Below are 24,525 nucleotides of genomic sequence, written 5' to 3' on the forward strand. Positions count from 1 at the left end.
ATGGTTCAGAATAATCTTACACATTCAAAGACGCATACGAAGGTACTTGGTCAGGGTTGTTGGTGACATTGGAAAGCTTGACGTCTCCGCTCGCCGCTGAGGGCGAGTCCAAGTGCGTAATTATTCAGCAATGATTGCACAACTTACTACAATAATGTAGTACTGTTATCATGCTAATAATTACCAGTTATCACCAGAAATTACCAGCATTTAACAGAGAAATTACCCATTCTAATTACAATTAGGCCTACTCATTATTACCAGAAATTACCAGTTACTTCCTGACAGTATAATGTAAAGTGCTACCAAAAAAAGTAAATCAAGGACTCATGGGTAGAAGTGCAGAGAAATGAGTGAATTTTATTTAAAAGAAAAGCATTAGGGAACATTTCTGTTTACAGCAGAACAGTGACTTTGTGTTAAATAAAAAAAAACAAAAAAACATTGCTTCCCAAATATAAAACAATTTCATTAACATTTCAATGAACACTAAAACGGTAAAAGCTTCATATTACTTCCACAGTAGGCCTAGTCTCTGGTTCCACACCTCACCGCTTTGGCAAGAAGGTGAACATCATCTTTACAGTGTATGAGCCCCACACAACAAGATATTTTGCAAAAGAAAAATATTGCACACACTCCTTTTTTTTATATACAAGAATAAACAACTTGGAATATACTTATTGTATGCAATGGCTTTACATATTTCAAAAATCTCCCATTCTAAGACATTGAAGTGATTAAGGTTGAATGCTAACATATTCAGAGGAGGCTCTTTTTGCAAAGTTGCAGCTTTGTAGAAATATAACTTCATGTACAGGGAGATGAGTGTCAATGTATGCAGCATATACTGTTCATCAAGACATCAATATAGAGACTTATAAAAGTGGAATACTGTACATACAAAACAAAATGGGGAAACGTTATCAAAATAAACAGGTACAATTGTTGGGGGGGTGGTGGAGTAATGACATGCATATTAAAGATTCCAACAGGAATGTCTCCACGGAAAACTGCCCAATCCTCTTGGGTAAAACCAGGTCATAGAGGAGACAGTACAGGTTTTGCCTAATCATACATTTGTCTGGCCATAAAGCAGCGACACCATGGCTCTTCTGTCTCCTCTGCACGGTCCCCTCCCTCTTTGCTCAGCTGGCCTGGCTTCACCTCTTCTTCTACTGTCAGAGAAGAATGTAATTGGCCACACCCACCGCTCCGTGTGTATACGATGTGTATACACTGAACAGGTCCAATGCCTCGGTTCAAGGCCCGTACAAAAAGCCAGACAGTGGTGGAGAAGGGCGAAAGAATCTCAAAGTTGTCTCTGCTTACGTCAGTTTCCCTCTAAGATGACCGAAGGGAAGCATTGAATGGGGTTGCAGATAAGGGCTATATGGCATCACTGGCATGCCTGGTTGGCGAGTGTGGGGCCGCTGAGGTCAGGGGTCACCCGGGCTAGTGTCATACCACCGAGGAGGAACTGGGGATGCCCTGGATGGTGGCTCCGGTTGGCGTGCCGCTGATGGCGTTGAAGATGTGAAGTGAGTCAGGAAGAACGCTCTTCATGCCATCTTCCACTGGACTGATCTGGAAGGGAAAGGAGGAGGTACAAGATATTAACAAATAGATATTACTTCACATACTTAATGAGGATTATTATTCTAGTACGTATTGCGTTACCATCCAATCTGCTCATGTCAGCACAAGGGAAAAACAGAAAAAGCTGTTATCAAAGAGCGTGTCATCAATCAGATTAGCAAGCATCTTATGAATGGCACTCCGATTACTTCACACTCCAAAATCTGTCTCGGAAGCAGATTACAGCTGCAATGATAGTAGCATAGAAAATGTAGTGCTGCATGCAAAAGTAACTAAATTGATATTTAAGCTGAGTAACAGTAGCCTCAGTAATAATGCACTTACTTGCTCGTGCATGATGGCGGAGAGCTCTCTGGCTAGATCTCTATAGTTGGCTTTCATCTCATCATGGTACTCCTGCTGGTCCTCTTTGATCAGTCGCTCATTAATGCCTAAGCCGTGGCCACATGCCTCCACAAACTGCCTGCTCACACAAATAAATAGTGTTAATGTGCCTCAGTGGAGAATTATACAAAGAACAAAACCTGATTAAACTCTGCACACCCCGTTATTAACCATTAACACCTCACCTGAAGACCTCTTTAAGCTGTTTGACCTTGTTGTCAGGATACTTCTTGGTGCTCGCATCATCAAGAAAAGCACGGGCATATGCAAGTGGTCCAGCATTTACCTGAAGATGGATATAAGAGCTGTGTCAAATCTTTTCATAAAGGGAATGTCTGTGAACCAAGTGTGTCCAGTGTGTGTGTGTGTGTGTGTGTGTGTGTGTGTATGCTGACAAAACTTCAAAGCAGGCACCTGGACACTGATGCTACCCTGGAGCTTGAGCTGCAGGCGGATCATATCCACCTCACTGGAGGAGCACAGCTGTCTGATCTCAGCCACCTTCTTGCTCATCTCATCGATGGCCACCTCGATGGGGTTCAGATCGGTGTGGTGCTGATACATCACTGCTATACGCTTCTTTACATAGGGGAAGCAATGTGTAGCTGTGGGACAGAGAGAGGGATGGGGAGCAGGTAGGAAATGGTGAACAGCTTGCTTGTCATGCTTGCCAGCGCATAAATATTCTCTTGCATGTGCTTTTCTGAGTTTTTTTTTACAGCTTAGGGTTTACCCATGCAGTAACATGCTCTCAGATAATGAAGATAAGAGATAAGGTTGAACTTTTGGATCATTCGCACCATAAAACTATAAAACAGTGTGATTAGGATTAGGAAAAGTCCTTGGCAAAGAGCTGACATCTTCAGAATCTAATCAAAATGTTCCATACTTGTATACTCTGTATACCCATATGAATGGCCTTCTGCTCAGAGTGTATTTAAATGCCTGTTTTGCTTTATTGTATGAATATATAGGCCTTTGGAGGAAATGGCCTATAGTCCAGGAGGAAAATGTGTGGAACACCAAGACAATCATTTATCTCTGTTTTTGAGTCAAGGTGACTGACAATTGTCTCATATCAGCAGGGGCCTCAAGTGAAGAATGGATCTCACTTCTTGGCTTACTAAGATTATTGAATCAGAAGATAATGTCATCTTGTTTACTTATGGCTAATATTACTTATATCTTACTTTTGTAAGTGCTTAAAAGTCTACTACATGGACAGGGCTACCTACTGGTTAGTATAGTCCTGCGTTTACACTGCTCCTCTACCCCGCCTTGCTTTTTGCCTGAGATGGTGAAAGGCATCTCAAACACAAAGCGACGGATGTTGTGGCTTTTCTCAAAGTCCGTCTTCCTGTCCACCAGCTCCTTCTCCTCCAGGAAAGGGGTCACGTGTGTCACTTGGATATAGGCATACTTGGAGTCCAGGTCTTTGGGGTTGATCTGCAGAAGATACATGGCATTACAAAAGATTGGTACCATGGGGAAACTCTGTATGAAACTTGTAGCCCAAATTAGGTTTTTGGGAAAATCAATCCTAATCACAAATAAAATCCCCAACAGAAAAAAAACATCTCACCCTCCCAGAGTCCTGAATCATCTTCACATTCTCTTGTCCAAACTTGTCAGAGTACAGCTTCAGAAGCCTCTGAGATATCTCAGACAGAGGGGTGAATTTGGGCTCTTTGTAGATGTACTCCTTACCATCTTCATCCTCAAAGAAACCCTGGGAAGAGGTAAAACACACTCAATGGTCAGATACACAAATGTATTGTTATTGTAACAATAAATCGAAACAAATTGTGTCTTTATATAATGATAACATAAAAATAAACAACAACATAACAAAACATATGTGGGCTGTGAGTGCACTTAGTCATTCAGACAATTTGTTAAAATGAAAATGGTAAAATACTCTTAAGACTCTAAATTCTGGACTGAAGAGTATGACAGACTCCAAAGACACACACCCCTCTATCTAATGTCCAAGCACAGAGACAAAAACAAACTACACTGCAAGACATTAACTGGTATCAGTTCAATGCTGTGAGACAGACCAAAGGACAGAGGTAGGGGGGCGGATTTCACACTATCAGTGGGTGTGGACGTTTTCCATATGGCCGTTACGTTAATCAATTGTCTTCTGTGTAAATAGTAAAGTGTCTCCTGATCAGATGCATAAAGCCATGCATTCACCCAATGAAAGATGGAATCCTGCTATTAGCCTTTCACTGGTTTCCTACTACGATTAGAAACAACACTGAGGCTGGAATAGAGGAGGAGTTAAAGGGTCAAAGATAAGTAATGCAGGTGAAACAGCATTGACTGCATTAGTAAAGGAGCACAACACGGCCTAAACCTTACTGCAGTCCAACTGCACTGTTGGCTTTCACATTGATTTACCTCAGTCTCTGAGTCAGTAAACTGGTACTGCTACAGGGTTGTGGACAACAGAAAAAAAATATTGTTATTCCATGAGTACTACCTATCTACCATGATGAGTGTAGAAAGCACTGTGAGTATTCATACTACTGCACCACCAGTTAGACCACCATGTCGAGAGAGACATGGCTCTGTGGAGGTTGTCATTTCTATTAAAGCACACTGTTAGAGGTAACCTCACCCAGCTCAAATTTTCAGGTAAAATATGTTCTTTAAATAGTTGACAAAATAAAGCAAATATTTGGGTCAGTAAAAATGTTGAAAACAAGATTTGAAACACCGAAGCAGAAACGCCAAAAATGAGTGCAGATTCAAAACAGCACTGGACCAGCAACATGCAATGCTGTTGCAAAACAGAAAGCAGTAGTGGTGAGTGAGTGTTACTGCTAAGAGCTTTAAGCAACAAACTATGACTGAGAAATGTAATGGATTACAGAAGCACCACACCACACATAGACTTAGGCTGATCAGAAAGGCTAGCAGGGTCTACTGCACAACTTACCGCTGCCTTTAAAGAGGATAAAAAGCAGAAAAGGGTATTAGAGTGGATCATAAAATGCCACGGGACGTGGTCATGCTCTTAATAATAAAAACGCCTTCAGCAGCCCCCATGCGCAAATGTTAATTACTCTGTAATACCCGCAACCAAATTAATACTTGTGCTCGTTTAAATCAAGCTTGAATTAAATACAGTTAGTGTAAAATCAAATCAACAATGGGCCTTTTAGGAAAAATAAAGCTTAAAAACTTATTTGGCCTACACCACATTGTCAACTGACAGAATATGATGATATCTTGACTGATTCACTCACCTGGCCAAAGAAGGCCACTCTGAAGTAGGTGCCCAGCAACCTCTTGCCTGTATGCATGACTTCTGTGACTTTGCTGTACGCACGATGCAGGGTGTCATACAGGTGGGCCAGTTTCTGTGCAAAATTTACAAACAAAACAGATTTTTACATACTAATTGTCAAGCCCTAGGTTAAATTAGTAGTTTATTGTGGGGACTCAGAGAATAAAATTATGAATCGTGTAGCCTGTACCTCAAAGTCCCTGCGCTTCTCATAAATGGGGATTATGAGCTTGTAGATGTCAGAGATGAGCTCGTAACGCTCGGCTTTCCACAGTCCATCTGCACACTCCTCCAGAAGCTCCATCAGGACGTCCTGCTCAACAGGAGGGATGAAAAAACATGTTGATGAAAACACTGAATATGAAAGAGGCGGCTTTCCAATAGTTTACATATAAAGGGTTTGATAGGTCCACACCTTTTTCTTTTCTTATCATTGACAGAATCTAATGTGATGAATAGTCATGATATTGAGGTGAGAAAATGGTAGGAGACCAAGACATTTATGCATCTTCATGAGTTTTGTTAGATCCTTTGACATCACAACATGCCACCCCCCAAAAAGGCTCATTGTTACATGGAAAAAAAACACTATGAATATTAAAAATATGAAATGTCTCTAAGTGTTGCTGGAGGATTGCTGGAGATAAGTGATAGGAAATAAATGTTAAATGTTTTTCTCTGTGTATAAGCCACACTTAAGATAAGCATAATTATATGGCTGAATATGAAATCCTGAAAGTCTAAATCAAGTCAAGCCAAATTAAGTCATGATGACCTATCTAAGCGCATGCTTATTTTTTTCCAATCTCAGCACAGTCAGCTGAACATTCAAAGTAAACTGACAGTGATTTATTACTTTCTTTTTGTGTCAGTGGTATAGTAGTATAGTAGTGGTAAAGTATTTCTAACCTCATTGAAATGGACATCCTGCATGCCTACATCCTCCATCATTGATGCCTCCTCGTCAATATTTGGAGTCACCACACGGAATGCTGAGCAGCCCTGCTTGAACATGCCTGGAGACAACATGAGACGTGGTAATATTTTATTGATAAGCCCAATCTTCCATACAACAAATACAACTTTTTGAAAGATTACAGGTATGAAGTCAGCAAGGACTAGAATAGTGAAATAGTATAAATGTAAACATTTTCTAGAGGATGATGCTAAATTCTTGTGAATTACACTGAATACACATAACAGTGGTGTTATGTAGCAAGCAAGAGCAACACTTCCATCACAGATTATTATTAAAGCACCTTTTCTCCGCAGGTATTCTGCCACAAGTGCTGCAACATGCACATAGCACATGGCTGCCTGTAGACAACAAAAACAACCAGGGCAAACTGATATTAATAGAATTCATCATGTTACAAGACAATATCACCAAACATCCACACAAGACCTTCGGTACACAATAAACTGGATGAAAATAAATCCTGTCAGTACTTAATATCTGAAATTATATCCACCCATCACCCAGATACAAGCCAAAACAGCAGCGTCTCTCATCACTGACCTCTGACAAGTCTCCGTTCTTCACATGGATTCGAGCCATGCTGTCCAGCCAGGTCTTGCGTAGCTCAGGTGTGCTGGCGTAAGACTTGGCCAGGCTGTACTGCAGGTCCACCAGCATCTCCGGGTCTCTCTCATGCTCCTTCATCTGAGCTGTCGCCATCAGGACCGTTCTGATCCGCTTGGTCAGGTCCTTCACATCTGAGGGGAAAGCTGTGTTCTGTTGAGGAGAAAGCAGCCAGTCAAGACATTTATTGATTACAGTACTTCAAATATATTTTACTTCCTAAAAAAATTATTTATTTAAGTGAAACCAGAACATAATGACGAACATTAATGGAGTTCCTTACCTTAATGGTCTTGTCACTGTTGGCACAGTTGTTGATTATCGACAGAGACTGCTGGAAGCGGGTTCCTCCGATCCCAATGACATCAGCTATCAACTGGCTGACAGCGATCACCACCTGAGGGAAAGGACAGGTGAAGGATTATCAAATATTGCTTAACTAATGTTAACAGCCAAGCTTTGCTCTTTTTATCCTATGCAGAGAACTACTAAGATCCACAGAGGGACTGTCCTACCTGTAAGTGCGTTCGGACAAAGGACTTGCGGCCTGTGTAGTCAAAGTTGCTCTTCATGAGGAAATAGAGTAGGTGCGCTGCGTCGCTGCGGATGGAGCTCAGCTTGGAGTTACAACATTTCAAGATCTCATAGCAGAACGAAGCACACATGTCTGCACGGCCCTCAAAAAACGTGCAGGGAAACTAGAGGGGGAGAGAAAAAGACAGGAGGACAGACAGGTTGTCAGATATGGTGAATGGCTAAGACAGAGAGACCACTGTTAGCCCGGACATCAACGTCTTTCACACCTTGTAGATGAAGGTGCGCAGCGAAGTGAAGACCTGCTTGAGCGCCGTCTCTGACTGGTTGATCTGCAGAAAACAGAGGTGGACCTCAAACACCTTCTTCATGAGGGGGTTGTGGCCATGGTCAGAACACAGTTGTGTCTGTGGAGAAAGAGAATATCAGCATAGCTTCCATAACTTGAAGGAAATCAGAACCAGAGATTGACATTCATTAGCAGCATTAATGTTCTTGTTAGACACTTGCATACCTAAATACTGTGTGAAATGGATAAATTAAATACTAAGATTACAAATCAAGTAAATACATGACAAGTAGTCTGTATGTATGTTACCTTGAAACCCATGATGAAGATACTGAGTGTGTCCAGGACGGTCAGGCACACTTCAGTGGCAATGTTGGCCTCCAGGAGCGACTGGTTTAGCACATCCGCATCAGAGTGGCTGTAGGCTGCACAGGAGACAACACAAAGCTGTAGCCCTTTCACACCACCAACACACTCCCAGTATCTCAAATAGGGTCTCCATAGAGGCCAATTAAAAAGGTATATATATATATTTGTATGTATTATATCAAAATAAGAGACACATTAGTATCAAAGGCAAAGCTGTTGCTAAAAAGATGGGAAATTTCATTGAGTTGAAAAGATAAAAGTTTCGTTCCAAAATGAGATCAACCATCTGAAAAAAGTGATACCCGCTATTATAAAATAACATGGTGGCATGTTGGTATGGAACATATTGTGAGAATTTGGTCTACAAAATAGCAGCATTTTGAGAATGCTAACATCTGTTGTTTTTTTTTTTTATATTTATGGATGAATTTCAGGCAGCATTTTCCCCCAAAATACATATACAGCATTTTGGAATGAAACCCTTGATATTTTACATGGATTCTTTTCAGAGAATGAAATTAAAGTTAAGAGCAAATGAGCAGGGCAGAGGGACTGGAGGGTTTTAAAGGCTATTTTCCAGCTAAAAATGGGCATGCTCTTAATTCAACCAAATGAACAGAGCCAATAAAAGTCTGCAAACTGCCTGTCAACCTGGTACATTCTTACCATGGTCTACAGATATTCCAAGAACACTTGAAATCTTTCTTACACTGAAAACACAAAGAAATTAACTTCATTAAATGGCACCATTTAACAGACTTACCACATAGCTTAACCTCTTTCGGTAAAGTCAGTGTAATGCTACAAACAGCCAGCTGAGCCCCAATCACAATTGAATTTAATGATGATGGACCCATATTGGTAATATTCTGCACCATCAAACTTGTCTGTTTGATAACGGGCTGGGTTTAACACATAGGATGGGGAAGAAGAGGAAGATGATGATGACGATGACGTTGAAAAGCATGATGTGTCAGACTACAGAGGGGGAAGCAAGGGGGTGGTGGATGTGGGGGGGTCCTCCGGTAGAGGATTTCTTGATGAAAGTACAGTATGGGACACTTACTGTGGTTAAAAGTGTATGAGTTATCCAGGCTGCTGAGCTGCTGTAAGCGGGCATGCATCATTCCCGCCCTGTTACGGGACACAGGCAGAGTCTGAGACTTCCGCTCATGTGCTATGGGTCCCGCCCCATCCTGGTTCCTGATGAGGAAACAGGACATTGTTAGATGAGTGGACTACCAGCAGAGCCAGAGTTAGTCAAGCAGGTTAGGGTGGATAATACTCAACTCTGTTCTACAGGCTTCATTGGATACATTTCCTTGAAACCAAATCTGATTTGCTTTTATCCAAATCTTTCGGCATATTTTAGCATTGTAGATTTAGCCTATGGGATTTTAACGGTACCGGAACAAAGAAAGTTCCAACTCAGAAGACTGGAAAACATCTTATTTGAACATTTTGGGGTAAATTTTACACATATACCCACTGCTATCCTGCATAATCTTCACTGTGGAATCTATGCAGTAAGTTTGAGCACAGATAAATAAGGAAAAGTTGTAGATTGCATGTTTGGCATGCAGTTTACTGTGATGATTATCAAAGCAGTACAAGCAGTGTTAAAGCAGTGAGTTGTAGCATATGCCATGCAAGTAAGAATGACAGACGCACACACTATATGAGAGTTTAGAGAGCAAGTAGTTGTGTCACAGCATGGCAATTTATATAAGGTGAGAAGATATCATGCATTTAGTGTGAGAACGTCCATTCCACATTTAGTCTTACCCAAGCAGGAGAGGGCAGGAGCCAGGTTTTATTTCACTATGTTAAACTTGCCAGCATTTAAGTGAATAGAGATAGAGAGAGTGGTGGGAGGTTAGAGAGAGAGTGGAGACCCGAAGCCCTCGGTGAGTCAAGGCCAGAACTCCCACATAGTGGAGAGAGTATGTGTGTTTGCATGAATTTGGATTTGTGTGTCCTACAGTCAAACATAAGCATTTGGACAAAGAGTTCACAAATAAGTATACACAACACACAATTGTAGCGTTCAGCAGTCACACACATTGGTAATTACATTTTACAGTAGAGGCCGGCCCCTGGATACATTTTCAGATTTTTCAAATATAAGCCGATAAACACAATGGCTTTAAATTGTATCACCTAAATATGAATTCAACCATTAATAATGTTAAAATGCTTTAAAAAGATCATCACTCATCACACTGCATGCACCTGATTCAGGCACTGACAACAACATTACCTGGCGATGTATCTCTTTCCCATGTATCTGAACTGATGGAGGCAAACTCTGAGAAAAGAAGCGAGTGGAAGAATCAGTCACTGCAAACCTACCAACCATACATATAATGTCAGGGGGTTCATGATAACAAACCAAGAGGTCTTACTCGACTAGAGTGAAGAAGTCCATTAGCTCCGCAGACGAAGCCTTGTTCCAGTATGTGAACAGAGCATCTGCAAGGGGACAGAGATTAACGGGCTATTAGTTGATTTGGATTGCAGACATGTGAGTGAGTGTGGTGTCAGGGAGAAAGATAGGGACAGAAATAGACAGAAAGAGAGGGAAAGAGGAAGAGAGTGGGAGATAGTGTATAATCCCGACTGAGATCTTACCCTCAGACATGCTTTTGAGCACGTGCAAGAAGCACATGAGGAGGCTCTTGATCTCTGCTTGGTCCAGCTTGTCACATCGCAGCAGTGTGCTGCCCAAGGCGGCGGCAGGCTGGTTCTGAAGGACAAAGACACTGTCAGAGACAGAAAGACAGACACATCACCCTGTCTGTGCTCTTGGCCCTGTCTAGCTCACTGTGCTCCCTCAAGATAACGCACAGTGCTATTTACAGAAATGATTGTCAGTTTACCGTTTATCAATCAAAGAGACATTCGCTTATGGCAATTTCTATGTCTCGTGAAATTCGAATGTATGTTTTAGTTTTGGTTTCCTGGTCATAGATCAAAGCCTAGTCAAATCAGTCTTGGTCTGTGTCCAGGAAACTGGAACTTCTGTATTAAGAAGCTAAAAAAAAAAAAAGTAGCTACGCATCACTACACTATTAAATATGTTTACTTCCTATATATTAGCACAGGATGTATTGGTTTTTTGAAGGCCTGGGGTTGGAGAGGTCAAACTACTCTAGTGCAGTCACTCACTCAGACCTAGCGGGGCTCTATGCATGGACCGAACAGTCACTACCTCTTCACGTCCAGACACAGAGCAGGGAGAGAAGAGAACCAAAGCAGTGGAGCAAATAGCTCTACCACAGCGAGGGATTGGCAAAATAACCAAGCACGTTCCTTTGCCAGTTAGTTAGTCTAGACCATGAAACTGGCTGTGGATGACTTCATGGAAAGGATGAGGCCATGGCTTTTCTTAAAGGGCGTTTTGCAGAGTGGGGAACTTGGAGGCTAAAGTTAGCTGCCCCAAATAAGTCAGACAAGTTGACTAAAGAGTGTGACGCTGTGATGCAATTATCTGCCTGCAATATTTCATCAAAGAGAGATTCTGAAATATAATTTCTTCCTGGTTGATATTAAAAACCGATTACTTATCAGTGTCCTCCTTTTTCCCTTTTGCTAACTGTGTGACGCATTGCAATAAATGCTACCACACATCACAAATGTGAACAGTTCCTTGAGAAGATGAAACAAACAACGCATACAAAATGAAAATCCTATGCTTAGCATTTAATGCGTTTTTCTCCGATTTATCATGTGGCTGTCTTTCAGAATGAAAACAAGAGTGACACGGCACACGTGAGAGGAATTGGAAAGTGAAAAAATCCCAATGGCTGGATGGCTATCAACAGCTGGAGGGCAACAGAGCAGAGAAAAACCCCATGAAGCCCTGTAGTACAGCGGCTCTGCTTCATGACACCAGAGGACAGACAGGGTAAAGCCTGACAATCATCTGGCAAAGAAAGGGCTTGTGGCAAGGGCAAAAACACACACACTCTCACATTCCCAGATGGGACACTCCTAGGAGGGAGGATGACTGAGTAAAGGAGGGAGGCGTTTTTTTGTACTTGAAGTGAAAGGCTGGGCTGCGGGACGCTCTCTGCCACACTGGGGACAGAGAGCAGGGAGAAGTCCATGGTGACACGCTTGGCGCGTGCAGAGAGCATGGACTCCTCGGTCTCCGTAAAGAATCGCAGGACATTGACAGAGTGTCTCCGCACAAACTTCTCCTTCTGCCACAGCCGGCCGTGCAGCGAGGGCGGGGGAGTTAATGGGACAAGTTAAGAAAGAGTGACTTTCTCTGGCACTACTGGCATTGTCATAATAAGGGGACCTCTGTCACAGGAATACAATAAATCTCAGAGTAGAATCTAAATTTGATCTCTAGTGAATAATGTTTGAAATTACTTCATGGGGATGTTACAGCTGTTGATGTACCTTGTCCAGAGCGTTGACCTTGTCGTTGTTCTTCTCCGGCAGGCTGTTCCCAGAATCAGTGCTGATGAGCGAGCCACGAGAATCAGCATGGCGCACCGAGTTTATGTTGGGGGTGGACGACGTGTGAGGCGAGGCTGTAAGAAATAAACAGCAGTTTAACATTCACACCTGTACAAACTGTATGTCTTATTGGGCAGTTTTCACCCGTTTTCATCTTTTTACGCACCGGTGCCGGAGATGACTCCAAAAACATCCTTGTGCAGGCTGTTGTCCAGGAAAGTGCTGGACCTGGGAGGAGTCATCAGGGCGTTGGCCAGGAGGGAATCATCTCTGCCGTTCTGAGGGGAAACAAGTAGAACTGAACAATTAATCGAAAAACAAACTAAATCGCAGTTTGAACATCTGCAATTTCCAAATCACAGAGGCTGCAATTAATTGCTTAATAGAGAGGGGCGTTTTAGTGCTCTGGGTAATCTTTGGTCCATGAATCAAGTACAATATTGATGAAAACCTTTCATCATACTCAAACTCAGTAAATCCTGCACACTGATATCTATTTTTTTTTAACAAAATCACTTTTATTTAAACAATTTAAAAGTTTTTAACAATGTATAACAAGAAAAACTTGTGATGATATGAATCACAATTCGCAATTGAAATATTCTGTCAAATAATCACAGTTAGATGTTTTGTCAATATCTTTCAGCCCCAGAAACAAGCATTTAGTGGAGACAGATGGGATGCATGTTCTGATCAACAGCCACTAGGTGGCTCCCTTACATTGTTGGAGTGGTTGATGGTGAATGGAGATACTTCCTTCACATTCACCCTGTTCACGTTCTCCTGGAGCAGACCGAACAGGGGCAGGTACAGGGTGGCCAACCTGGCCTGCTGGCTCTGGAAGACAAATCAATCACTCAGCAGAATGTCTCATGATAACACATCCATGACTCATACTGTAATCACAGTGAAAAGAAGGAGAGAAGGCGCTGCTGACCTTGGAGGTGTAGCGGTCATCAAACGTGTGCTTGATCATCAAGTTCTTCAGCACCTGGATGGATATCTGACGAATCTCCCTGAACTCCTGCAGCGCCGCACCGACCTCCCTGAGAAGCAGACCGACCAGGAAGTGGTTCTTACAGAAGTCATCTGTCAGCGAGTAATCCAGCTGCAGGTCTGGGAGGAGGAAGAGGAGGAACGAGACTTTAGGACTGGCTAACAGAGAGGTAAGTGGAGGAAACCAAAGGATAAAGGAGGTGAAGTAAAAACAAAGAACCAAACAATGACAGTACATTTCTCATTTATTTGAATCCTATAAAAAACCCTAACATGATGCCATTAAAAACAAGTAGGGAAGATACACAGACAGCTCAGCAACCCAGGATACAAAACATAACCAGTACTAAAACCCCTGTGAGAATGTGAAATATTTCCCTTGCTGGACATTGATTCTTGGTGAATAAAAACAAATGAATCCCATAAATCTGTTTTACATCCTGCATGAAAGTTTCTCTCATCTAACCAGTTCTAGAAACACCCAGAGAAGCAACCCAACTATATGCACATAAAGGATTAGACTTCCATGTTTCACCTTATGTTTGAAAGATTGAGCTGTTAGAGATGAAAATCATAATTCACAACAATGACAATGACATATCGACAGTAATTGCTGTGGAAAAAGACAAACAGGAGTAAAGCCAGGAGTAAAGCCAGTAAACGAACAGAGCCAGGTGCTCAGATGAGTAAATTAACATAGACATGGTTTCACAGAGCATGAAGGACAAGTAAACCAATCACAAGCGACACACAGAAGGTGCATCAAAATAACTACAGTCAAATTAAAAGGTCTTGTTTTGTCGTATATGAGTCACAGTATCCACTTTTAAGCATGCATGTTTTAAAACCTATGAGATTTGATTTCATGAGAGAAATGATGTGCCCTTAGGGGTTATTCTTGTTGCAAGACATAAATTCCAAACCGTTGAGAAATATCCAAACTTGATGACACAAACGGAAAAAACCTCCAATTGCACACGCACCCACCCACACCTACACAAAAAGCCAATAAGAGTTCATATTTATGAACACTATTTATACAATATTTTGAAAAGGCTAGACAAACAAACCATTCCACACTAAGAGGATGCACTGATGCTGGCGGCTAAATGACTGAGTTCAGGTTTTTAAGACTGCTGTAACAGAGAAAACCCATTTAAATATAGATTATATGTATAATACTGTGTAAATTTAATACAACTGACTCTTGGTCTTTTGGTTGCTGTAGAGACTAATACATGAGGCAATCCATAAAATCATCCATTAGGACTGTTATATTAGTGTTGGCCTTGGACAGCAAAGCAGTTTGGTTTGATTGATTTCTCAAATACAAGCAGTAAGCACACAGGCAGAACTAGAAGCAATCTAATAATTTAATTAACTCCTCACCTTGAAATCTCTGTATCCTTCCCTTTCCAAAAGGCATGGGCAGGTTCAGGGGGACGTAGTGCTCGTGGTTGCACATGACACGCAGGAACTCAAACTTGAACTCAAACAGTGTCTGCATTTAGAAACACCAGATGCGTCAGTGAGGCAAATAGGCAAATCTAAAACAGAACTCAAACATAACCTTGTCCAAAACACATTAATCTAGGCTAAAGTGTGAAAATGGGACCGAGCCTTTGCTGCCACGGCCCCAAAGTTTTGGATCAGTTTTGGAGCTGCCTGTGGAGCTCAGACTGCCAAAATTGGTGACATCTTTTAAATCACCTTTTATTTTTTTTTAAATCACATTTTTATATACAGGCTTTCATACAATTTGTTTCTACCAATCCTATTATTGTGTGTTTTATACTTATGTTAACTTGTTTAAAATCATGTCTTGCATTTTATAATAATAATAATCATCATCATTGTCAGCATCATCATCATCCTCATCAACTTTTGTCTAGGACCTTTTTAAAATAAAGTGTACAATGTGCTTTAACAACCAAGTAAAAGCAAACATCATACTCATAAAATAAAAACACATAAAAACAAGAAGGCACCACAAGGCAGAAAGAATATAGAGTAAATATAATAAAAATAACATGATAAAAGACAAGCAAGTCAATAAAAACAAGAAAATTTTGAACAAGCTGGAGACATGAAAGAGACCTTTGGTTGATGCTGGAATAACGAGAGTTACAGTAGTCTAAATGTAAGGAGATAAAAGCATGAATGACTTTCTCCAACCTATTAAATGATGAAAATGGCTTATTATTATGTTATTCTTTGTAAAGCACTTAGTGACACTTTCAAAACATGTATTATAAATAAGTTAAATAAGTAAGTAATCTAGATGATGATTATGATTATTATGAATTCAGTATATGAACAATGGAATGACCATGTTAATAAATAACAATCATCACTGTACTTTGGGATCTCCAGGCACAAAACAGTTGATATAGTTGTTGATCTGCTTGAAGATAAAACCTCTGTCCATCAGGGTGAAACAGCGCTGCAGAATGAGATGAAAAAAACATTACACCAATAAGAAATTTACTGAGGATTTTACTGTATGTATCTCTGTGGTGACTGCACTGTATAAATTGTCTTGTGCTTCTCAATCCTGCAACCAATATATACTTTGTCAAGAACTAAAAGTCTCAAAACTAAAAACCGTAGATCCTGACCTTGATGAAGACCGCCAGGCTGTGGTTGGCGTTCCTGGCAGCATCCAGGTTGTCCTTGTACTTCTGAGTGATGTGTGGCATCATCATGTTGACCAGAGTCTCCACCGTGTGATGGAAGGAGGCCGAGAAGCGCTGATTCCTGGACAGCTGAGGGGCAAAAACAGGTCACTGGTACAATGGTTGCTGTACATAACTCTAATAATGTAATACAACCCAGTTTCACCACAGCACCACAGAGGGGGGGGGGGTTTGCCATGATTTAGTCGCTCCCTTTCCAGTTTGGTTTGACCTACACTTGTGGAAAACTATTTGTTTCCACAGTGGCCTCTAGATTACACAGGGTTATGCCAATGGAGGGTAAACACAGGGATGTGGTTGGTTATGGGGTACGAACAAATGCAACCAATTAAATGCACAGCAGTGTGGGACAGACTGTGGACACAAAATGCTTTGACTGTGGTACTGTGGCTGTACGCAAGACTGGGCATGTTGTAAACTACAGCGGACCACTCAAGCTGTAATAAAGCAGGCAAGAGCAGACACCTCTGTGAGTCATGTCAGATGCATGTGTTGTGGCAGACTTACCTTCACTTTACAGCTCTCAATCAAGTACTGAGCCATGGACTTGACTAAGGCTTCAAAGAAATACCAGGAGTACTACAGGGCAGAGGCAAAAAAACATATAGCAATCAGTGAACTATAGAGGTAATTCACCTCCATGACAATTAAATACTGTGTAGTCAAATAAATCCTTTAAACGGTACAAGTGTGTTACCTTGAGCAGCTTGTTGCTGGTGAGGAAGTCAGTGGAAGGCTTCAGGATAGCGGTCATGGCTTTGGCCAACTCCTCATGCACTGTTCTGGTGGTGGAGGCTGTGTGTGGCTCTGTCTTGAAAACATACTGCACCAGAGACACATAGAGAGCCACATCAGTTCTCTAGTGCTACAAAAATGTATAGATATCGAGGAGTTGGGATATACAGTATGAGATGAGCTGTGAATTTTACCTTTACGTATGATCTCAGGTAGTGCTCCAACCCCTCCTCATGGCACTGGGCAACGATGTGAATCATGACTCTACAAGGAACAGCAAAGCATGTCAGCGGAAACATATTTGTACAGTGCTGAAGGGTGGAGTTGTCAGGTCAAATCATATACAGCAGACAGAGTAGAGATGACTAGAGGCCTCATTTATAAAAGGTTCTTACACACAAACGTTATGTTCAAAGCAAAATCTCAAAGCAAAAGTTGGGTTTCATAAAAAAAAGTTATTTATTGAAAAATGCTGCCGAAATCAATTTTATTTTTATGGGATATATCAAAAGCTACTTTCTATAGATATCCATGGTATGAACACTAAAGATTTAATTCCAGTTTGTCGATTGTCACGTGAACCTTGTATCTCCACAATGTCAACTTTTCAGGAGCTAAGCAAAGCAGCCTTGTTTTTAGCTTGATAAACCACAGGATAGGAGAATTTTCTCTACACACAGAAGATCATGTAATCGTTCAACTGAAGTGAAAACATGAAAATCACCAATACTGAGTTACAAGGTTTTTATCAGAATTTATCATAATTTCAATAATCCAACCATGGACATGGATTAAGTCAAAGACATATTTTTTTTTAATTAGACCAAGAGCACTTGCCTGGTGACATTGACAGCCACGTCCTCTTGGGTGGCACTGGTCAGCACCCGAAACAGCTGATTCAGGATGGTGGGCAGGAACTTGATCATCACATGACTCTCCATGGCATGAAGACTCTGAGTGACAAAATGGTGCAATATCAAAGAGTTGTGTATATGAAGAGTACAGTCCCATAATAGAAAATTACTAGCACATTGTGGACTCATAATGAGGAGATTAAATGTGTAAAACAGTGATGTCTAGCGTTTACATATTGTGATGGGTTAGGATGTAATCCAAAAAGGGAAAGGTGCTTCAGGTCATATTCCATCAGACTCTGAATATCCTTGCTGCTCCGACAAAGAAGAGTGAAAGCTAATACAGCATGACGCAAGAGGAAACTAATCTAATAACAACAACAAGAGGACATGAGAGAACAACCTTGTGTTAATGGCCCACACCTTACGGTCCAGTTCCTGGAACAAGGCAGAGCGTGGCCACCGGTGCATCACTACCTGTGTGCAGGACACCAACACACGGCCCGCCAAGTCATTTGGCAAGCTGCCAGTCAACACGGCTGCTCCACCTGACCTCGCATTTGACCCTCTGGCCATTGTTTGTGCGCACTGTCGTGTTTACATTAGCACCCAAGAGATACACTGAACCAAGTGTCTCTCTCCATGTCAATGTCCAGCAGCGGGGACAGTGGACTGAGATTCCCATGGATTGGAGGCTACAGTCATGTTAACATTGTCCCACCCTGCCCAGAATAAACAAACACTAATTTCCAAATATCCCGAGGAAATCAGAGCAGAGATAAGAGAGTGAGTGATGCGTGGCAGCTGGATCATCAGCACCACAGAAGAAGAGAGAGACAGAAAGAGAGAGACAGACAGACAGACAGGTAAGCAGACAGCTGGGACTGAGACATGGGAAAAGGGACCGTTCCACCTTAGTCTTTGTGTTCTTGTGTCATTGCTTTACCTTCAGGTATTTGACCAGTTCTCCTCCTGATACTTGTGCTGCAGATGCCACGCTCTGACAGTGGTGAAAAAAATTGTGCAAATGTTGATCCTACAGAGGAGAGAAATTAAAGCAGAACGCATGAGGTTATTTCAAGGTGCTGGGCTGTAATGTAATCACAGCATGAAGTCAGAAGTGAGAAAACGATTTCAAAGGATGCAGACTAAATCACTACTTTAACTGGTTAGCAGCACTACTACAATCATAGTTTACTAAACATTAACTGACCTGAGTGTAGACAGTGGACACAAGGTGACTGGACACCTTGAATAAAGGCTTGCCTCCATCCACCCATTTGATTTCAGGACCTGAATGCTGCGATAATGAAACAGCAAAACAAAGATTGGGGTTCCTTTGAAAAATATACATTTACTCAATAATTCAGTGCATATTTGAAAATATCTTCATGCCTTTATCTTTACAGACATTTGGCCACTTGCTGTAATTTTTCATATCCCACTAATAGTGTCACATTTTTAACACTGTGGGTTGTGGCTTGTGGCCCTCTGTCTTGTCATCTCCAAAACATCTCCAGAACACTTAATTCAGCTTTGCGGTATTTGAGGAATAAAAAAGAAAGGACAACATATCCTTATACCCCCTGAGCAGAGGACCAAGCCATCACCTTTAACCACTTAACCAAATCTGGGACGTCCTCACTTCACCCTCGGTGAAGGTGCACATTACCTTGCTGACTCCCTCCTGACAGCTGAGGTATCCAGCAGGCAGGTTGGCAGCCACAGGGACGTGACTCTCATTCATGATCATCCGGCCATCCTTCAGCAAGGGGAGCCAGGCGTAACCCACTGGGGTCAGGGACAGGAGAGAAGGTTATCACCCAACAGCATGGCACTCCACGACAATAACAACCAGAATACACAGAAGAACCGCTTCTGGCACAAAGACCAGTCAAGGAGAAAATAGAGAGAATTTAGTGGAAATAACTGTGTAAGTCTATGTTGAGATCTAATGGAGATTCGGTGTCCTAAGGTCGAGAGCTTACCTTGTGCCTCAACCATGTCTCTCTTTTTAGTGCTGGCCTTGCTGTTGCTATCACAGCTGACATGGTAGAAGGTGAAGAGCAGATGGTGTTTCTCATGGAGCTGGGTTGGCAGCTCGATCTTAAACTAAGCGACAAGAACAAAAACACAGAGTCATCGGATGAACAAACACACATGCTACTGCCTCATCTGCACACCACACATCACCGAGGCTGTGTGTGTGTGCGTGAAGTCGCTTGACACGGGGCGTCTTACCTCATCGTAGAACTCGGGGTTGTGCTGGTGATGTAATACTGCAGCAAAGGCATTTTTGGTAAACAAGGGTCCTCCAGGTCGGCCATAGATGCACTGAGGAATGATTACAATAGTTAGTTGACTCCTGTGACTGGTGAGGTTATACTTTGTCCTGAAACTCATGAGCAGGGAACACCGCCAGGAGATATGTGAATATGAGTTTACCTTAAGTGAAACAGCCTCCTCCTCATCTGAGTCCTTGAACTCGATGCAGACAGCTATGTTTCTAGCCTGAGGACAGACACGGTGAGCAAAGCTGACCCAGTTAGACACACTACAAGGGAAAACTTCTGCTGCAGATTTCAAGCAAAGTGTCTCTGCTAAAGAAAGTTAGTGCAAAAGCTGTGCAGTTACAATATTTATAGTGTACTGTGTGTAAACATTCTTAACATTAATAGGAGACAAAAAAAATCCTAATTCTATTTCAAGTGTAAATGAACCTCTAAAACAACACTGTAAAGTCAATGTTTATAATACCTTTGCGAAAGACTTTTGGCTGTCATACTTCAAGTGCTTTGGGTAGACATAGAGGTGATTGTTGTAGATGGTGAAAGGCTGGGAGCATTTGGCTATGCACGGCACAAACTCCTCCACTTCAAAGAAGATGTTGGTCTTCTCACTGATATCAAACTGCTTCACAGGAATGTAGGATGAGGTAACGCAATCTACACACAGAAGCAGGAGGGAGGGAGACCAAATAAACAGCCTGCAGACAATGTGACTGATCTGGCCGGCACAGTGAAAGCTTTCATCTTTCATGTCGGCTGGATGTATTGAATTTGGAGGGCTTACTTGTCAAGTCAGGGGCTACATTGTCAATGGTAACATCTAGGTTTCCTAAGATTACAGGCAGCTTGGCCATCTTCTCTGGCCTGAGGAAAGGAAGGAAAATAAGCACCAGTTAAGCCTTTGTTATCCTCTACCTAAGACTAAATGGAAAACAGGCAGGCAGCCTGGAATTGAACAGGACAGAAGTGTATAGCACAATATTTGCAAAGGTGAGCAAACTTCTTACAGGCTTTCAAAACTAACATGCATTTTCCAAAGTACAACCTATAGACACATAGATTCTTTGTTGAAGCTCAACTCATTCTAACAATAATTCAGACTGATCAGATCATTGATAATAGAGGAGTGTTACTAACTTTCTGAAGTCAGCCAACAGTTTGAACATATCGTCATTGGACAGCTTGTTGCTGTCCTGTCTGTAGAGGGCGGAGAAGCGCGCACTTTTGTCCAGCGTCCCTGAAGCATCTTTGAACAGAGGCCTGGAGGAGAGTAAGGTTGAGTCAGAAATACCTCTCACATCCCTCACATACCTGTCTCCCTGCCTGTATGAACAAAATGCTTGGGCTAAAGGGCTGTATAAATAAACTGACTTGATATTAAAACTTGACTTGACTCTATGAACAGTCTTTGGATGTTAATTTTTCACTGGCCAGAGACAGAACACATGCAGTCTTCCTGAAAGGCTGCACTACACTGCTGGTGTGTGTGTGTGTTTGTGTGTGTGTGTGTGTGTGTGTGTGTGTGTGTGTGTGTGTGTGTGTGTGGTATTTAAGTGCTGTTTCCCCAGTGGAAAAGTACATAAATTGTGTGATGAAAAGCTTACGAGCAAAATGTTTTTTCTCAGTATTAAATCCAAACAATTCCATCTCTCACCAGACATTACACACACACATACAGACCGGATACATTTCTTCCTTGTTAAAGAACAGAAAGTACCTTGCTGCCCAGGCAAAAGGCATCCTGTACTGGCCTAACCGGCTACAAGCCAACTTGGCATTTTTCAGGACCTTCTGTGCCACCTGGTGGAAGAGAAGAACAAAGTGGGATTGGAGCCTCACTGCTCAGACACACAAAGACAAAGATGGCTCTCAGCACTTTCAGCACTCTAACATATTCAGCATGCTGCCAATCTTAACACAGGTACACACAAGTCTCGAGAATATGCACTCCTTACACACACACACTCTTCCATGTGCGTGAAGACGGTCACACACCCAGATACACAGATGCTCAGACACTCACTCCCTTACACACATGCACACATACACACACAAATGTATTTTTTCTCTCCTGAATCGCATTACTACCCACTGTAGCCTCTCCATGGTGCATAACCACATTTGTACAGCCAAAGCCAATGTTTGTGTTGAGTGTTTGTGCGACTGGTCAGCACTTGAAACAAGGATGATTTGATCATCTATCATGTGGAATAATCTAATGCAATCTGCTGAGCATGGGGCGACACGCCACCTGGTAAGGAGGCTGCTGATCTGGGTGTGTGTGTGTGTGGTTGTGGGTGGGTCAATACCTTGGTGGAGTCTGAACTTTTCATGTAAGGCTCGGCACAGTGGGTGATTCCCCCCTGAAGGACCTTCTCTACGCGAGCCACCAGGAAGATATCTGGGTGTGGGCATGTTACGGAGAACACTCCCTGTGGTGACAACATGTTCCAACAGAAAATGTTAGAACAGATATAAATATGTATGTCCAGATCTGAATAGAAAACCAGTGCCACATCGGCATGGTGCAAGCTGCTGAGCTGGGTGGGATACTGGATCCAAATCTGAATAAAAACAAGCATTGTCTGGTTTTCACAAGCGGGTCAGGTTTTTGGAGTTTTTTTTTTACCTGTCTGGGATACTGCATGGCTGCCTCTGGCACACTGTGGACCAGTCGCTGCCCCCCATGGAGTGTGTCCCCACCCCCATTCATGTACTGGCTGTTGGAATTGGCCACCATGACCCTGACGGACGGGTGGTTTAGGTCCACATGGAAGTCAGAGGAGATCTTTCTGCTGTTCTGGATGTCAAACAGCGACAAAGTGACGTAAAATGGCTCCACCTGGAGAAGGAACAGAGGAGAAGCTGCATCAGAACAACAACAATCTTTTTTTTTTTTAATCAACCAGTGCGCCAGACAGTAATTACAGATATACTGAATCTAATATATAGTATCTATTCCAATTTAATTTCAGTGGAGGGAGCTGAGTGAGCACACAACTCTTCCCAGTGCCTGCTCGCCTGCTCTGCATTTGTGAGTGTGTGTGTGTGTGTGCGTGAGTGTGTGTGTGCGTGTGTGTTTGTGTCGTATCACAGTGTCTCTGTGGAGACGGAGCATGTTGAGTCTTTAACAGACAGTTTCTGCTGGGAGGGACAGCAGGACATCAGACTCCATTAGACAGATCCTTCGCCATTACTGAGCCTCTAGCCTGGTTGCCATGCCAACCTAGCCCTTCAGCTCCACAAATAATGAGGGGATGCCATCCGGCCAATATGACAAACCATCACATCCTGTCATTAGCCTCGTTATTCAGGGTGGTTAATGATATTTGTGTTATTCATTGTGGCCAGAAAAAGATAAATCTTACATTCGTTGTTGGTCCCTCCTCGTTCTCGGCCACGCAGCTTTGCAGATTGAATGAAAGGTCATTGCAGTTCACCAGAATGCGCTTGCCAAACTTCTCCTCAAACTGCTTTATGTCCGGCTCGATTCCTGAGAAATCTAGTTTCTGAGGAGAGTAAAAGGCAGGCAGGTTACATTACATTAGGTAATGTTACGTTTTATCTTATTAGCACAAGGGAATAATTGAATTTCTCTGAGCTTTACATTTAATTACCTGTGTGTCGGGGTCCAGGGTGAACAGCTTCAATCTGGTTTCGTTCCTCATCTTGGATTCAATATCTCGTGCGCTCTGAGGATAAGAAAGGTACTTTCTCATTCGACTCAAACCGCAACCTTGCTCAATAGGCAGAAGCACTATTCAAGAGATTTTCATTTTCAACTGGTTTTATCATTAGGACAATTCCTTTCATTTGCGTCCATCTGGAAATGAGGCTTTGCATTTTACAAGCTGGTCAAGCTGGGGCAGACAGGCCCAGCGGTGAGAGTCAGGTGGTACCAGTGAATACGTTTCAGTGCAGCACAGCACAACCTGTCAAGCTGTTTTCCAGTTAACTGTTACCACCACTTTCCATGCACATATGGCTTAACTATAGCCTGCCACTCAGCACTATAACAGCATATGAAGAGTTTCCTTCCAAAATGCCAAATATCCATTTTGGAAAAACTACCTGAAAGTCATCAGTCAATATTTCATTACAAAACCACAGAAGGTTCTATCCTCAAAACACCTATACTGTGCTTAATGTCCAGGTATGCATATGAATACTGACATTCATTTTGTTATAGTAGGTGTCAATTTTTTCCACTGATGGATATTTCATCTTGGAGTGAAAGTCTATCTAGACACTTGCTCCTTAGCACCCTGATGTCCAATTTGCAGATGTTGCGGTTGTTGCAGAAGACCCAATGTTCTGAATGGAAAAGTCATGCAATGGATTTACTCTCTGAGAGGTTTTGGTTTATCACACCACAACAGCAGCTGTATGTTTAATGTTCAGAACAAAAAAACAAATGATTGGGAAATGAGG

General features: G+C 42.1%; 1 protein-coding gene across 1 annotated transcript in view; it reads right to left on the reverse strand.

The window, feature by feature from the left end:
- Nucleotides 1-334: 334 nt before the first annotated feature.
- Nucleotides 335-24,525, reverse strand: part of LOC139656075 (dedicator of cytokinesis protein 9) — a 72,342-nt gene continuing 48,151 nt past the window's right edge. Inside the window, exons 10-55 of the mRNA XM_071533564.1 lie at nucleotides 23,712-23,786; nucleotides 23,463-23,603; nucleotides 22,724-22,936; nucleotides 22,404-22,526; nucleotides 21,812-21,894; nucleotides 21,232-21,354; nucleotides 20,879-20,958; nucleotides 20,564-20,751; nucleotides 20,252-20,317; nucleotides 20,048-20,140; nucleotides 19,795-19,918; nucleotides 19,479-19,597; nucleotides 19,020-19,106; nucleotides 18,753-18,842; nucleotides 17,790-17,905; nucleotides 17,147-17,216; nucleotides 16,915-17,040; nucleotides 16,725-16,796; nucleotides 16,140-16,286; nucleotides 15,881-15,964; nucleotides 14,911-15,022; nucleotides 13,463-13,641; nucleotides 13,246-13,362; nucleotides 12,692-12,803; nucleotides 12,466-12,599; nucleotides 10,687-10,801; nucleotides 10,461-10,527; nucleotides 10,316-10,363; nucleotides 9,122-9,258; nucleotides 7,996-8,111; nucleotides 7,667-7,804; nucleotides 7,379-7,561; nucleotides 7,147-7,260; nucleotides 6,801-7,016; nucleotides 6,541-6,598; nucleotides 6,191-6,297; nucleotides 5,472-5,594; nucleotides 5,241-5,354; nucleotides 4,931-4,936; nucleotides 4,390-4,419; nucleotides 3,566-3,712; nucleotides 3,219-3,429; nucleotides 2,398-2,588; nucleotides 2,169-2,269; nucleotides 1,924-2,062; nucleotides 335-1,587 (exon numbers count right to left, since the gene is read on the reverse strand). Of these exons, the coding sequence (XP_071389665.1) occupies nucleotides 1,462-1,587; nucleotides 1,924-2,062; nucleotides 2,169-2,269; nucleotides 2,398-2,588; nucleotides 3,219-3,429; nucleotides 3,566-3,712; nucleotides 4,390-4,419; nucleotides 4,931-4,936; nucleotides 5,241-5,354; nucleotides 5,472-5,594; nucleotides 6,191-6,297; nucleotides 6,541-6,598; nucleotides 6,801-7,016; nucleotides 7,147-7,260; nucleotides 7,379-7,561; nucleotides 7,667-7,804; nucleotides 7,996-8,111; nucleotides 9,122-9,258; nucleotides 10,316-10,363; nucleotides 10,461-10,527; nucleotides 10,687-10,801; nucleotides 12,466-12,599; nucleotides 12,692-12,803; nucleotides 13,246-13,362; nucleotides 13,463-13,641; nucleotides 14,911-15,022; nucleotides 15,881-15,964; nucleotides 16,140-16,286; nucleotides 16,725-16,796; nucleotides 16,915-17,040; nucleotides 17,147-17,216; nucleotides 17,790-17,905; nucleotides 18,753-18,842; nucleotides 19,020-19,106; nucleotides 19,479-19,597; nucleotides 19,795-19,918; nucleotides 20,048-20,140; nucleotides 20,252-20,317; nucleotides 20,564-20,751; nucleotides 20,879-20,958; nucleotides 21,232-21,354; nucleotides 21,812-21,894; nucleotides 22,404-22,526; nucleotides 22,724-22,936; nucleotides 23,463-23,603; nucleotides 23,712-23,786 (5,361 nt within the window). The 3' untranslated portion in view covers nucleotides 335-1,461. The remainder of the gene's footprint in view (nucleotides 1,588-1,923; nucleotides 2,063-2,168; nucleotides 2,270-2,397; nucleotides 2,589-3,218; nucleotides 3,430-3,565; nucleotides 3,713-4,389; nucleotides 4,420-4,930; nucleotides 4,937-5,240; nucleotides 5,355-5,471; nucleotides 5,595-6,190; nucleotides 6,298-6,540; nucleotides 6,599-6,800; nucleotides 7,017-7,146; nucleotides 7,261-7,378; nucleotides 7,562-7,666; nucleotides 7,805-7,995; nucleotides 8,112-9,121; nucleotides 9,259-10,315; nucleotides 10,364-10,460; nucleotides 10,528-10,686; nucleotides 10,802-12,465; nucleotides 12,600-12,691; nucleotides 12,804-13,245; nucleotides 13,363-13,462; nucleotides 13,642-14,910; nucleotides 15,023-15,880; nucleotides 15,965-16,139; nucleotides 16,287-16,724; nucleotides 16,797-16,914; nucleotides 17,041-17,146; nucleotides 17,217-17,789; nucleotides 17,906-18,752; nucleotides 18,843-19,019; nucleotides 19,107-19,478; nucleotides 19,598-19,794; nucleotides 19,919-20,047; nucleotides 20,141-20,251; nucleotides 20,318-20,563; nucleotides 20,752-20,878; nucleotides 20,959-21,231; nucleotides 21,355-21,811; nucleotides 21,895-22,403; nucleotides 22,527-22,723; nucleotides 22,937-23,462; nucleotides 23,604-23,711; nucleotides 23,787-24,525) is intronic.

This window comes from Centroberyx affinis, unplaced genomic scaffold (genome assembly GCF_046629955.1).
Source record: "Centroberyx affinis isolate AG114_WGS23_722 - 3 ecotype Tasmania unplaced genomic scaffold, CSIRO-AGI_Caff_v1 ptg000166l_1, whole genome shotgun sequence".
Classification (NCBI taxonomy): Eukaryota; Metazoa; Chordata; class Actinopteri; order Beryciformes; family Berycidae; genus Centroberyx; species Centroberyx affinis.